This window comes from Symphalangus syndactylus, chromosome 8 (genome assembly GCF_028878055.3).
Source record: "Symphalangus syndactylus isolate Jambi chromosome 8, NHGRI_mSymSyn1-v2.1_pri, whole genome shotgun sequence".
NCBI lineage: Eukaryota > Metazoa > Chordata > Mammalia > Primates > Hylobatidae > Symphalangus > Symphalangus syndactylus.
The window spans coordinates 42,367,306-42,382,086 of record NC_072430.2 but is presented as its reverse complement, the minus strand read 5'-3'; the positions used below and the strand labels follow the sequence as shown (position 1 = coordinate 42,382,086).

Sequence of the window (14,781 nt, the reverse complement as noted above, 5' to 3'; positions counted from 1 at the left end):
CCCACATGTCCTCATTTTACAGGAGAAGAAACTGAGGCCCCAGGAATAACCAGGTCACCCACTGGTTTGGGGAAATTGGCACTGGGCACAGAGTCACTCAGCTGGAGAGTGGCATGTTGAGATGCAGACAGGAAACAGATCGAGGGGACTGTTTGGGTTGGAAGGTGGAGAAGAGGCAGCCAAGTCCCTCCTTTCAGCCTTCCTCCAGAGGTCCCTGAAGCACCTCTGCAGGGCCCAAAACCCTGGGAGCATGTCTGCAGTGAGCTGGAGGAGGGAGGACCCTGGTAAGGAAAAGGAGGCAGAGGCTGGAGGAAGGCACTGAAGGGGAAGGGGACAGCGGGGGTCACAGTAAGGGTGTGCAGAGGTTGAGGGTTAGAAGGGCACACCTCCGGGTCCTCCTGAATGCCCTTCCTTGTGCAGGCTGCACGCATCCTCCCAGAGACCCGTGGAGGCTCATGCTGTTTTCAAATAAGGGAGGTGCACTGGTTTCCTCTGTGACCTCAAAGGGGAAACCCCCTTTTCCTGTTGCAAACTTCTCCCTGCCAAGGAGAAGTCTCAGCCCTCACAATCTAAGATATGAGGAGTCGGGGGCCATCTTGATGGCACTTCTGTTGATGGTGGTGATGCCACGTACACGGTACTTTCTGGGACATTTCAGACAGCACAAACTGTTCTTTTGCTTATGGTGTTCACATTGCCTGGAGAGCTTGCATCCCCTTAGTTGGCCAACTTGTACTCATTTTTAAAGTCTTGGCTTAGGTATCACCTCTTCCAGGAAGCCTTCCCTGATCCTCCCAGTCTGAGAAGAGGCCCCCACCATGGGATCCTGTAGCACTCAGTGACTGCTGCTTTCTCTCAAGAACGCCCCGCTCATTAGACATGATTGTTCAGGGGTCTGTCTGCACCTGGGGCAGGACTGTGTCTTCTCCATCACTGTGTACTCAGCTCCTAGCACAGTGTATGTAGCCCATAGTAACCTCCCCTCCAATACTCTGTGGAAGTAGGAGGGAAGGATGGAGAGAGAGAAGAGATGACGCATGTGGGTACAGAGGTGAGCAGGTCCCTTCGCAGACACAGAGACCACAGCCACATACATGGGAAGGGGAGGTTTCAGGGGCAGGGCCTCCTGAGGGAAGGTCCTTTGGTATCCTGAATCTTGGGGCTCAGTGGAGGGAGGGCAGAGAGCCCATTTGAGATCCTGAGAATAACCTTAAAGCTCCAGATTGGGAAACCTATCAGGAGGAAAACAACTGGTGACCGTTTAGGTATGAACAGCCCCGATGTACCCTCCAAGGGCAAAAATACATATTTCTCCCTGAATCCACTGCCTGCTTGGCCCTCAAACCACTGGCTCCTGAGGGAGTCTGACCATGGACTAGGCCGGGCCAGAGGCCCTTTTGCTTGGCCCCAGCACCTTTGCTTATCCACAGGCTAGGAATCACTTCTGCAGCCTGGCACCCCCAAGGGAGACAGCCCAGCCATGCAGAGCTTCCCCAGACTCCTCTCTCTGAAGCAACCTCCAGGGGGAGGGTACCTTGGAGGCCATCTGGGTCAATCCCCTGTCTCTGACCCAGCTCCATCCAAAGCAAACCATACAGACAACTATTTGTCCAGTTGTCAAAGCTCCCCACAGGGAAGCCACCTGGTTCCCCACTGGCCTCCGCCAGCCCCAGGAGCCTGTCCCTGGCAGGAAGCCCCCGTGCTCCCCGTCCCTCTTCCTGGCTATGGGTTGAAGCAAGTGGGAGGGAGGCCTGAGTAGCTAAAGGTTTTTAGTTGGGAAAAGCCCACAGAGGCCCCAACAACTCAGGCTGACTTGATTTCCCACCTTGGAGCTGAAATTCTTCCCATTCCAGGGAGACCAGCTCAGGAGAAAAGTGGAAGTGCAGGGACTGGGGTGGCCCCTTCAGACACAGCCCCACATAGCCTAGAGCCCCTAGCCTGTGTTCCAGGTGGGTGTGGGTGGAGATGGGGATGAAGGGAGGTGTCGGCCCCCTTGGCTTCCTCTGTCACTCTCAAGCAAGTCCCTGGATTTCCTTAGGCCCCTGGAATCAGCAGCCCCCCACCACTCCCCAAAGCTGGGGCTTAGAGGGACTCAGTGGAGACCACTCGGCCAGTGACAGACACTCCTCATCTCTGGTGCTGGGAGTGTGCCCCGGCATCCCTGAGCCCAGCCCTGGCCCTGGGGGTCCTACCTTGGCAATGAGTGAGGTTCAGTTTCTTGTACCCCTGAGGACACTCCAGCTGGCCATTCTCAATCACCGGGGAAGCTGAAGAGTAGAGATATGGACAGGTCTCACTGGATGGCCCCTGGGCTCCTCTGTCACCCATGCTGGGAAGCGGGTACAGTCTGGATGTCCACCCCACTGCTGCAGCAGTGAGCCCCAGCCCCCGAAGTCATTGCCCTGGGCAGCTGTGCTTCCTGGTTCTCACCAGACTCCTCTCAGCCCACCTCGCTTTTATTAAAAGCAGTACTAAGTGAAATAAGACAGGCACAAAAAGACAAATATCACACGATCTCACTTATATATGGGACCTAAGAAAAGCAAACCCATAGAAACAGAGTAGAATGGTGGTTACCAGGGCCTGGGGGAAAGGGGAGATATTGATCAAAGGGTACAACATTTCGGTTAGATACAGGAGGAATAAGTTCAAAAGATCTGTTGTACAACATAGTGACTATGGTTAATAACAGTGTCTTGTATTCTTGAAAATTGCTAAGAGAGTAGATTTTAAGTGTTCTCGCCACAAAAAATAAATATGTGAGGTAATACACATGGGTGCAATTTAGCCACTTTACAATGTATACCTATTTCAGAACAACAGTTGTGCACCAGCCAGGCGCAGTGGCTCACGCCTTAATCCCAGTGCTTTGGGAGGCTGAGGCGGGCGGATCACCTCAGGTCAGGGGTTCAAGACCAGCCTGGCTAACATGGTGAAACCCCGTCTCTACTAAAAATATGAAAATTAGCTGGGCATGGCAGCACATGCCTGTAATCCCAGCTACTCAGGAGGTGGAGGCAGGAGACTCGCTTGAACCCAGGAGGGGGAGGTTGCAGTGAGCCAAGGTTGCGCCACTGCACTCCAGCCTGGGTGACGGAGCAAGACTCCATCTCAAAACAAACAAACAAACAGTTGTGTACCACAAATATATACAATTATTATTTGTCAATTAAAATTTTGTTAATACTAAGAAAAATGTATTATATACTTCACATACATAGTTATTACATATAGTATCTACTATACTACATGCATGTTATATATATAACATGGGTTTTATTGTTATTACTTTTTGCTTTTTATTTTGAAATACTAAAGATACACAGAAGATGTCTGATTGCAGATTGACCAACAAGGAAATTATTCTCAGTATTTTTATGCTGATACACATCCTGCCTTGATATCACAACATTCCCCCTTACTTTACAGAGAAAAAAAAAAAAAAACCAAACAGTTGACATTAAATAAAAACAGGGAAAAAAATCTCCATTACTTTGGAGGAACAGACTAGTGTGCCAACCCTCTTGAAAAGCTCTAGCAGGAGGCATACTTCTGATCGCCACCTGTCTTCATAGGAAAAGGCAGGGGAATACTATCTTTTGTGGAACAAAAAGAGAACTCAGCTATAAGTTTGACAATTCTTTTGCCTATAGATAGCCAGCAATTCTAAGCAGGCATGAGCAATTGCCACAGACCTTATTCCATACAAAGTTCCATAAATATACCACGATATTTCAAAGGTCTTGCTCTATAAAGGTAGCTGCATGATGGCTTCCTATAGCAATTTACCTTCTTCTAGCTTTGACTCCTTTGTGGCAATAGCTTGTCTCTGAATGCTGCACCCTCCATCTCTGTTACCTTATCCCAATTCCTTTTTCTCCCAGTCGTACACTTTTCTCCCAGCAGCTACACTTTCAGAGTTGTTTGCTAATGCTTCTTGTCATCCAGGAAGTCATTTACTGTTGAGAATATATGTTCACTGCTTCATCCTTTAGTGGTTTACAAAAAGGGAGTTCTTCATATATATTTTTTTTCTTCTTTTTTTCTTTTTGACATGGAGTCTCGCTCTGTCGCACAGGCTGGAATGCAGTGACGGGATCTCAGCTCACTGCAACCTCCACCTCCCGGATTCAAGCGATTCTCCTGCTTCAGCCTCCTGAGTAGCTGGGATTACAGGCATGCGCCACCATGCCTGGCTAACTTTTGTATATTTAGTAGAGACAGGGTTTCGCCATGTTGGCCAGGCTGGTTTCGAACTCCTGACAGGTGATCCACTTGCCTCGGCCTCCCAAAGTGTTGGGATTATAGGCATGAGTCACCACACCCAGCCTTTCATATATTTTAATTGTTGAAACGAACTCTTGCAAATACCAAGAGGCATGTTAGAGATATCTATACTTTTGTCCAATCGTACAGCGAAGTTTGAGTGTCTTTGTGGTTTAAAATGTTTTTCTAATCAAGATTGCTTTTATTTCACTATTAGCTGCTCTCTCTGGGCACTTATACACTTAGCACAAGGTTTGTTATTAGTAGTGGCCTATATCAATCTGTATTTCATATAGTCTTCTTGATCATTTGGATCCTGGGTACTTGGGGGTCACATCTGATAGGTCGTCATGATTTTTACTTTGTAATAAGGCTGATGACACGGTAAGACCCCCTGAGAAGGGTCAGAATTGTGTTTTTTAATGATTGCTTATGATTATGGGACTAGTGTTATTTTGCATCCACAGTTTCTTTGCAGGAGCTTTTAAGAGCCACCTCTCCATTTTGTGTGGGTTAGTTAACACCAGAATATGTAACTAAAAAACCCAGTAAACACAGCACTGTGAACTGCACTGTGTTGTAATATGCCAAAGACAAATAGAAGGAGGCGCCACATTTTCTTGGAAGCCTCACTCTTCCCTGAGGACACACTGTGTGCCAAGCATGACATGTGACAGCCTGACATAGGGACAGACCAAGTGAGGACATAAATTAGTAACGCTTAACTTTTTTAAGATTAAAAAATGTAAACTGAAGTTCAAAAATGTTTTCCTTCCAGGACTGGCCCGCTCCGGGTTTGCACGTTCCATGTAGGAACCAGGGTCCAGCTTAGAAGGCTGCTCTTGTGGAGACACACGGGGATTCTGAAAACGCTGAGAAGGAGATGGAAAGATGGGAGTGAGGCTGGGAAATGTGCACGTCCCTGGCGTGGGGCCTGGTGGTATAAACTGAGGACAGAGAGGAGGGAAGAAAGAGAAGTCATTTGGAGAAACTCAGAAGGCAGGCTGATTAGATGCAGCCCATGAACATTATGAGGAGCAGAAGGTGGGAAAGAATGATGCAAGGCTGCTGCCAGAGGGCTGAGGAAAGAGACCAAGTACACATTTGTCCAGTGCTTCAGAATTGCAAGGCCATGGGTACACATGGTCCTGTCTGTTTCTCACAACAATTACGCCCTAAGGCAGGGACCATCATCCACATTTTACAGATTAGGAAAGCAAGGCTCACTGAGGGGTAACTGACCCAAGTTGCTGGAGCAGAGGCAGGTTGAAATCGGGCCTCTAGCTGTGAAGGCCACATCCTTTCTCCTACCTTCCACTGCGCTTCTCTAAGAGAGAGAGAGATCAGGAAGAGCTGGGTGAGCGAGCAGGCCAGGATGATATCAACTCTCTAGATGTCAAGAGGGAGAAATGATGCTGGGCATGGTGGCTCACACCTGTAATCCCAACACTTTGGGAGGCTGAGGCAGGAGTATCACTTGAGTCCAGGAGTTCGAGACCAGCCTGGGCAACATGGCAAAACCCTGTCTCTACAAAAAAAATAAGATTAACTGGGCATAGTGGTTCATGCCTGTGGTCCCAGCTACTCTGGGGGCTGAGGTAGGAGAATCACTTGAGCCTGGGAGGTCGGGGCTGCAGTGAGCTGTGATTGTGCTATTACACTCCAGCCTGGGCAACAGAGGGAGATGGAGACGGAGACTCAGAGGGAGAGGGGGAGGGAGGAAGCAGAGGCCCCTGCTTCTTTAGTGATCAGAAGGGGAGCAGCAAAGAGCTTGGATTAGAGCAGGAAGCAAGAGAGGAACCAGCTGCTGGCACCTGCAGAAAACTGTGAGAACCCGAGGAATGAGTGAATCTGAGAGGAGCTGGGTCCACCCATTAGTCTGGATACATGTATGTGCTTTTTATATAAAGTGGTCTCCTCCTTAATAAGGGGAACCTGCCCCCCCCCACTGGCCTGAAGGGAGTGTGTTGCATGGGCAATTCTTCGTGAAGGCAGGCTTCTAGAGGGAAATAAATGTCAAGCCACTGTCTCTGGGGAAACTCCCATTTTTGCCAACAACCTCCACTCTGAAACCAGGGCCCTCAGCACCCCTCCTCACACCTCTCAGAGACAGTCTATGAGGAGCTAGTTCCTAGCTTCTGTAAGACCAAGTACAGCATTGAATCCAAAAAATCCGGTTAAGACCGGGCATGGTGGCTTGTGCCTGTAATCTCAGCACTTTCGGAGGCTGAGGCGAGTGAATCACCTGAGCTCTGGAACTCGAGAACAGCCTGGGCAACATGGCAAAACCCTGTCTCTACCAAAAATACAAAAAGTCAGCGGGCATGGTGGCATGAGCCTGTGGTCCTCGCCACTCAGGAGGCTGAGGTGGGAGAATTCTTTGAGCCTAGGAGGTAGAGGTGGCAGTGAGTTGAGATCATGCCTCTGCACTCCATGCTGGGCAACAGAGTGAGACCATGTCTTAAAAATAAACAAATAAGGCGCAGTGGCTCACGCCTGTAATCCCAGCACTTTGGGAGGCCGAGGCGGGCGGATCATGAGGTCAGGAGATCGAGACCATCCTGGCTAACACGATGAAACCCCGTCTCTACTAAAAATACAAAAAATTAGCCAGGTGTGGTGGCGGGCGCCTGTAGTCCCAGCTACTTGGGAGGCTGAGGCAGGAGAATGGCGTGAACCCAGGAGGCAGAGCTTGCAGTGGGCCGAGATTACACCACTGCACTCCAGCCTGGGCAACAGAGTGAGACTCCATCTCAAAAAAAAAAAAAAAAAAAATATATATATACACACACACACACACACACACACACACACACACTATATATATGTTAAAATATATATATTTAAAAATATATGTGTGATATATATATATATATATATGTTAAATTCAGGTTAAATCTCCTTGGGAGAAAGTGGAAGTTTAGATGGCCATATGGCTCAGGGTGAGAATTCAGCAGCCAGTGAGCTTTGTGACAGGTGAAGGCAGGTGACACCTGTCACCGTCCCTGCCACCCACACCAGGTGTCCCTCTTGCATGCTCCCAATACAAATAGGCCTGCCCAAGTCACAGCACTAGCTTTTGAGCTGAAAAACTCAGTTCGTGGTGTGTCGTGGCTGCCTGTTTACTTTTCCATCTCTCCACAAAGCATAAGCTACGTGAGGACAAGGACCTTGTCTTCTTCTTCTTCATCACTGCTATGTCTCTAGTGCCAAGCATGACACCTAGAGCTGTGTGGGCAGTCAGTCAAAATAGGAACAAATAAGAAGAGCAAACACTCAAATGGCACTTACTATGGGCCAGGCCCTATTATAAAGGCTTTACACGAATTAACTTAGTTAATGCTCATAAGAGCCCTTGGAGAGTCTTACTAATATTATTCCCATTTTATGGATGAGCAAACTGAGGTTCATCCATAAAATGGATGAGGTTATGAAACAAATCCAAGGTCACCCCGCTGGTGGACAGAGCTGGGATTATGAACTCAGGCAGTCTAGCTCCAGAGGTGAAATTCTGAACCATTCTCCCCACTGCCTCCAAATAAAATTCATGAAAAGCCTTAGGGGTGTCTAGGCAGACAACCCTAGGGACCAATGGAGGTACCTGCCCAGTAGAAAACCTAACACCCTTCCTAGGAAACCTCTACCATTTTTAAATGAGGGATCAGGAGAGGGAATAAGAAAAAAAAAAAAGTAGGGATACTCGGAAGGAGGTCAGAAGAACTGATCAGATGCCTGATAAGTGCTCCACGACGTGCATAACCAAAGTGCCGGGCGGAACTGACAAAGGAAATGGTGTAGAACCCATCCTACCCCTTGTGGCTCCTCAGCCAGATCAAGGTTATCACAAGGGGTAAGGGGTCAGAGAGTAGAAAGAAGAGAATCTGTGAGACCTGGGGAGAGAGAGTGGTTAAGCTGTGACTCCCACGGATGCTTCAAGGAGGCCTTGCAGGGCTGCAGTGTCCTTGCCGTTGGGACTCTTAGACTTGGGAAAGCCAAAGCAGCTGCCCAGGATCAGTGGGGACCGACCTGAACTCCAAGGAGTTCACATCACAAATGCCCAGGAAGCATGCAGGGCGGATGGTGGGGAACCTTCCTAGTAAGGACATCGGGACATATGGTCTTCTGATTCCCTGGCCTCGGCCGTGTCCACCCTCTGGTGTGCCTCGGTTGCTCACAAACTGAAGAAAGAAGCAGATGGGCCCCTGGCTGCAGCCTGCCCCTGCCCTGCTAACTCTCCCCCTCGGCTGCTGGGACTCCCAAGGAGGCCTCGGTAAAGGCAAACTAATTTCTCAAGACAGTTTTGGTGCTGACTCCGAGTAGAGCTGTGGAGGAGAAGGTGAAGACGTGTCTGGCCACAGGGCTGTTTACAAGCTGTGCCAATCTCAGCCTGCGATGACAGGTGCCTACAGCAGGGAGATGTGAAAGGTCCCTACCACACAGCCCCTCTGCCCAGGGACAGACACATACATGCCTGGCAAGGCCAAGCTCAGTGCCACAGGGACGTGTGAGCAGGTTGGAGCCTTGCCCCTTTGATTTGCAAACCTCAGATGGGCAAGCTGGAGAGAAAATTCTACTCCCCCAGTAGGAGTGCAGGCGCTGGGGCAGCCAGACCCACATCTAATCCCAGGCTCCACTCTGACTAGCTGTTGTAACCTGGGGCACATTTCTTAACCTCTCAGCCTGAATTTTTTTTTTTTTTTTTGAGACGGAATCTAGCTCTGTCACCAGTCTGCAGTGCAATGGCGCAATCTCGGCTCACTGCAACCTCTGCCTCGTGGGTTCAAGCAATTCTCCTGCCTCAGCCTCCCAAGTAAACAGGATTACAGGCACGCGCTGCCACGCCCAGCTAATTTTTGTATTTTTAGTAGAGACGGGGTTTCACCATGTTGGCCAGGATGGTCTCAAACTCCTCACCTCGTGATCTGCCCATCTCAGTCTCCCAAAGTGTTGGGATTACAGGCATGAGCCACCGCGCCTGGCTGAATTTTTTTATCTGCAGAAGTGGGGACTGGGCTGCGTGCAGTGGTTCACATCTGTAATCCTAGCACTTTGGAAGGCAAAGGCAGGCAGATCACAAGGTCAGGAGATCGACACCATCCTGGCTAACACGGTGAAACTCCGTCTCTCCTAAAAATACAAAAAATTAGCTGGGCGTGGTGGTGGGCACCTGTAGTCCCAGCTACTTGGGAGGCTGAGGCAGGAGAATGGCATAAACCCAGGAGGTGGAGCTTGCAGTGAGCCAAGATCACACCACTGCACTCCAGCCTGGGTGACAAAGTGAGACTCCATCTCAAAAAAAAAAAAAAAAAAAAAAAAAAGAGAGAAGTGGGGACAAAGACTCAGCTTGTGGAGTCATTGTGAGGATTAGCTTTGCTGAAACAATGAATGTCAGACTGAACCTCGCAGATGCATGGCACAATCCCTATAGAGCCTACCTTCCTTCCCTTCCTTCCTTTCCCTCCCTCGCTTCCTTTCCTTCCTTTCCTTCCCCCCACCGTCCCTCCTTACCTACCTACCTACCTACTTCCTTCCTTCCTTCCTTCCTTCCTTCCTTCCTTCCTTCCTTCCTTCCTTCCTCACAGTCTCAAGGTTGGCATGCTGGCCCACTGTCCCTCACTAGCTGGGTGAATTCGGGCAGGTTACACAACCTCTTTGAGCCTGGGTCTTCTTATCAGTAAACTGGAGATGACAAGTCCCTCTTCATGGGGTTATTATGAACACGAAATAAGCATGTACAACTCTGAGCACAATACTTGTCCCATTTTAGGAATTCTTATAATGTCCATTATTCAGATTTCCCTCCTCGGTGAAGGACCAGTGGGGCCCCCCAGTGATTATGGACATTCTGCCCAAAGATGGCCTCTGACTGCCTCCTCAGAGCGAAATAGAACCAAAGTCACCACAAAGAATGAGGTCGAAAAAGAGTCTGGTCAGACCCCTGGCTCAGGCAGGTGCCACCTAGCCACCCCTGCCCCAGCCCTTCCTCTGCTCTCCAGGCTAGAGGTGCCACATGTCAGTGACACCCACTCCTGCTGGGTAGGGAGGGTGCTCACTTAAGCCTGAGGCACAATTGATTCCCAGCAGGCTTCAAGTCCCTTGGAAGAAGCTCTCAGAACATCTCTGAGCCAAAGAGACACTGCCTTTTCAGCCGACAACTGGAATTCTGAAAATCCCATTTCTTTAGAGTAGGGGAATGGGCATCTCATCCAGAATCCAAGAGAGCAGGAGCCCCACCCCAGCACAGCTGTTCCCCAAGCCTGGGTCCTCTAGTTCAGCAAATGCTTGTGCCCAGTGCAAGAAGCAGCACAGAGAGGCCACTTACAGAGTGGCTGGAAGCAGGCATCTGGAGTCAGATAGGCCGGGAGCTTCAGGACCAATTTTCTCTTCTGTAAAATGGGGATAATAGCACCCAACATCTAGAAATATTGTTAGGATGCAAGAAAACGAAAAAGCACTTAGCACCATACCTGGCACTTATAAGTACTCTGAATAAATGGTTGTGAATGACGACGAGGGTGATAATAATGGTGTTGCTGCTGTGACCTGCCCTAAGGCTCTCTGCCCCTCATGCCCCCAGCACCCTCACATACCCATTCTCCCCACGGGCTGGCCTCACAGGGCTACACCTATAACTCTCATCATGGGCAAGCGTCAGGACCAAAGCAAAGCCTTCTTTCTGTTGGAAGTTTCAAGTAAATTTTCAAACATTTTGAAAAACCCCCATTTCCTCAAAAATCAATTTTCTTTGTCAACTCCTATGAAAAACCTGTTCTTGGTAGGCATTCTCCCTGTGATCTGGAGCCCACTACTTTTAGGCACAGCCCATTTTATTGCTGGGCACCTGCAGTTTTTAATAAGTTGTCCCTTGTGATCAGTTTCAAGTTGAGCTCTGGTTACCAGAAATACCACACATTGGATATTTCTCTTGAGAACCACGTGGGGGAAAGCCTACACCCTTCTCCCTAAGGCAATTATTTCTCTTAACGCAGGCCGGGGCTACATGTTGCTAACCTGCCCCTCTATCCAACCCAAATTTTCTTGACGGATATAGCACAAGTAACTCACAAAACCCAACCTTGATGCGCATCCTCTTGGCTGCAGAATTCTAGTCTAGCATCCTGATCTTTGTTTCCTTCAGGGAGGCTCAGGTCTCCCCAGAATGATTAGGGAGATCTTGCCCAGCTGAGAGTCAGACATACTGTTGTTGGAATCCTGGCTCTACCTGCTCTAGATGTGTAACCTTGGACAAGTTCCTCAGCCTTCTTGGAGCTCCATTTTCCTTATCCATCAAATGGGGTTAAAAACCCTGGGCTTGCAGGTGGCTGTACAAATTCAGTGAGACAAAACAGGTGAAGGGCCCAGTATAGTGTGAAAGCTCAGGAACTGGCGGCTATTCTTGGTTTAAGAGAGAAAGGTGCAGAGTTCCTTGAAAGGGCAGAGCAAGAGAATCTGTTCTCCCTCGAGATACAGGGGGCCCTGGGTTCAGAGGTGAACTCAACTCACCCCAGGCAAATGGCAAGGTGATCTCGTGGCAAACAGCTAGAGCCCACCACTGTAGGCTCTGAGCCATGTGCCAGCCCCACGTGTCCCAGCAAAGGGGCCTTGGGGTTGACACAGCCAGTGCCAAGCCAGATGGGGCAGTGGCCAACTTTCCAGTCAGCCCAGATGTCTGTCTTTCTCAGATGAAAACTCAAAAATGTGGCCTCAATCAAAGTGGCTTTTGAGAGCCGTGTGTTCTCCAGACTCTGGCAGGAGGATTGAAGAGGCCTAAGAGCTGGGACTCTTTGATAAATCCCAAGGGGTCAGGAAGACCTGGCTCAGGCTAAGCCCTGGGAATTCAGCTGGGTACACTTTACCTCTACCACTCAGAGTGAAGGGAGGAGAGGGGAACTGTGGGCTGGTCTAGACTGACTCCCGGGCCAGCTCTCCATGCAAGCTCTGTGGCATTCTGGAACAAAAGGAGTTTACCTATGCTATGCAATTAAGACTTCAAGACAGTCCTTTTCCATGTCAGGAATAGTGGCATTCTGCTGGGACCTTCTTCAACAGTCCTCAAAGCCAAAATGTGACTGAAGGGAAGCCATGAAGCCACTCCCAGGCTGCTCACCCTATCACTCCCACCACCACCTGATTTGCTAGAATACCTTACTGGGGATGACAAAGGCTTCCCCCAGAAGCATAAGCCTATTTTATCGGAGGAGAAATAGGGGCTCGGAGAGGCAAAGCCACTAGTGCCAGGGATGATCTAGGATCCAGAAATCCTGTCTGTCTTGCCAACCTTCCCCAAACCTGCCCTGGCAGCTTGTCTTTTCTTCCTCTGCTTCTTGTACAGAAGCTTCCTTGTCATCCCCACTTAAAGAAATGTGCCCACCCCAGCCCCAGGCTCAGGCATGAAGCAAGGTGCCTGGCACTCTGTCAATACAAACAAGGCTCCCCAACATCTTGCCCCTTCTCTATACAATGCCCAATTGCACTTTCATGTGTTTTTGATGTTTATGTTGCCCTGGTCTTTGTTATTTCTTGCTCAGTGTGCTGGGATGCTTGACATTCCAGGGTCTGTACCCTGGTGCCCAGCATTCTGAGACGTTCTGAACACAGTGGTGAAGGCCACCATCTGGGATGGGGCAGAGCGAGGGCAAGGGCTGAGCATTGGGTGTGTTGGGGGAGGGGTACAATTGGTGTTCTGCACGCACCTGATCCACAGAGCTCTGCTCCTGTGCCCACCACCACTGTGCTCTAGCCCTGTCTGAACTGAGCTCACCAGCTGTATTTGGAGCAGGGTCCTTGGGCATCAGGTGGGCTGAGCTCTCAAGGCTGGCACACAGGTGGAACCAGGAGTGCAGCAAGTGGGCGAGCAGGTAGCTGCTTCAGTACAGACTCTGGCCTTTTTCTCCTGCTCCCCACCCTTCCAGCAGAGGGCTCCCCCACTCTCAGAAGTGCTTCCAAGATCTGGGGATGTGGTCATGGTGCCTGTCAGCTCTGGCTGAGGGCAACAGGCCTAGAATCCTCCATTGGCAGCAGCCAGCCCCGGCATAGACCTCACAGCCTGCATCTCTGTATCCTTGATGGGCTCCAGAGCTTGGGACAGGCAGGCCCTGTGCTCCCACTCTCCCCTTCAATCCTATAAGCAGCAGATGTGACATGTAAGTGAAGAATCCAGAGTGGCTCTATTTTCATTTTCACTAATGTTACCTGATAGGTCTGTGGCTACTAACATCACTGTCAGATTGGCTTAGTGAATTAGAGAGGGGATACTGACCCAGGACCCTGTGGGGCCCTGACTGCTGACACCCCACCCAGAGGGCTAGATCTCAAGAGTTCAGGATTATGCTTGGTACCCAAATCAAGGACACCTTAAGGCCTGAAGACTTGCCCAGAGGAAGGTTCCGAGAGGGGTGCAGACCTCAGCTGGGAGGAGAATCCCAGCAGTGAAGCGGGATTCTGGGAAGGCCCTTCTGGAAGCCTGTTTCTCAGCTACACCACTCCACTCCTTTACACTCAACGCTGCTGGCAGCTGAACCCACTCTTCCCCTTCATTATTTCTCAGATTCCAGAGGCAACAGCGTGACAACTTCTGAGCCCTGAGACAAGGAGGGGAAACTTCTAAGGCTGCCCCTGAATTGCCATTTGGATGAAATCTCACTGTTCCCACCACCTAGAAAAGCCAGCTCCCTCCTAGGACAGCCCTACTGGATCAGGAGGTCCCAGGGCAGGTCAGCACCTCAGTCAGCGCAGCAGGTATTGCATGCCCCTCAGAGGGCTGATGGGGTAAAGGGGGAGAGACCCCCACCCACTTGTCTGAATGAGCCAGCTCTTGGGAACCAGAACCCGCCCAGAGCAGGGACTTGGGAGCCCTGGCCCCACCTAACCCTTCTGACATGCCTGCCTTTCTACAGGAGAGCCAGGGCTGAGCAGGGCTCAGCAAGAGACACACTGTGCTCCAGAAAATGTTGCTCATTCTCTTGGTCTTACCTGCACATGCAATTTCCTTGGGTTGTTAAACTCTTCCCCACTATTTAACTGTCCTACCCCTAGTTATTCAAATCTCATCCTAGAAGTCACATCCTCTGAGAAGCTTTCCCTGATCCACAGGGTTTAGCGCATAGGGCCCCCATCCCATAGTGTACAGATGTGCAGGTTGTACGGTGCACAAAAGCACCATCTCTAAGGGAATCATTGGCATCCTAGATTGGCATATTTATGAAGATGATCCTGAACAAATGGAAGGACAGGTTTTTCTAATTTGCACGAAGGTGCTACTGGACCTATGAGGGGCCTGGGTTCCACTGCCTGTGTTTGCACAGCACTCAGCACTTGACCAGACACTGCTCAAACCTCTTCATTTCTGATGCTCACCAGCCATCTATGACTACCCACTAAATTGTAAGCTTGGAGAGGAAGGTGTGGTTTTTACCACCTTCTCTACTCTCTGTCCAGGGCCTGCATGCTATGGCCTCTTCAAATGGGGGCTTAGTCAATGCAAATATTTGTCGACTGATTAGAATGCGGGATATA

The 14,781-nt window shown here is 49.9% G+C and overlaps 1 protein-coding gene across 5 annotated transcripts in view; it reads right to left on the bottom strand.

Moving 5' to 3' along the window:
- The window catches only part of LTBP2 (latent transforming growth factor beta binding protein 2), a 115,867-nt gene that overhangs the window by 33,779 nt on the left and 67,307 nt on the right, over positions 1–14,781 (bottom strand). For all 5 annotated transcript variants that reach the window (XM_063644073.1, XM_055288805.1, XM_055288807.1 and 2 more), the window contains one exon: positions 2,193–2,267. In XM_063644073.1, the coding sequence (XP_063500143.1) occupies positions 2,193–2,267 (75 nt within the window). The remainder of the gene's footprint in view (positions 1–2,192; positions 2,268–14,781) is intronic.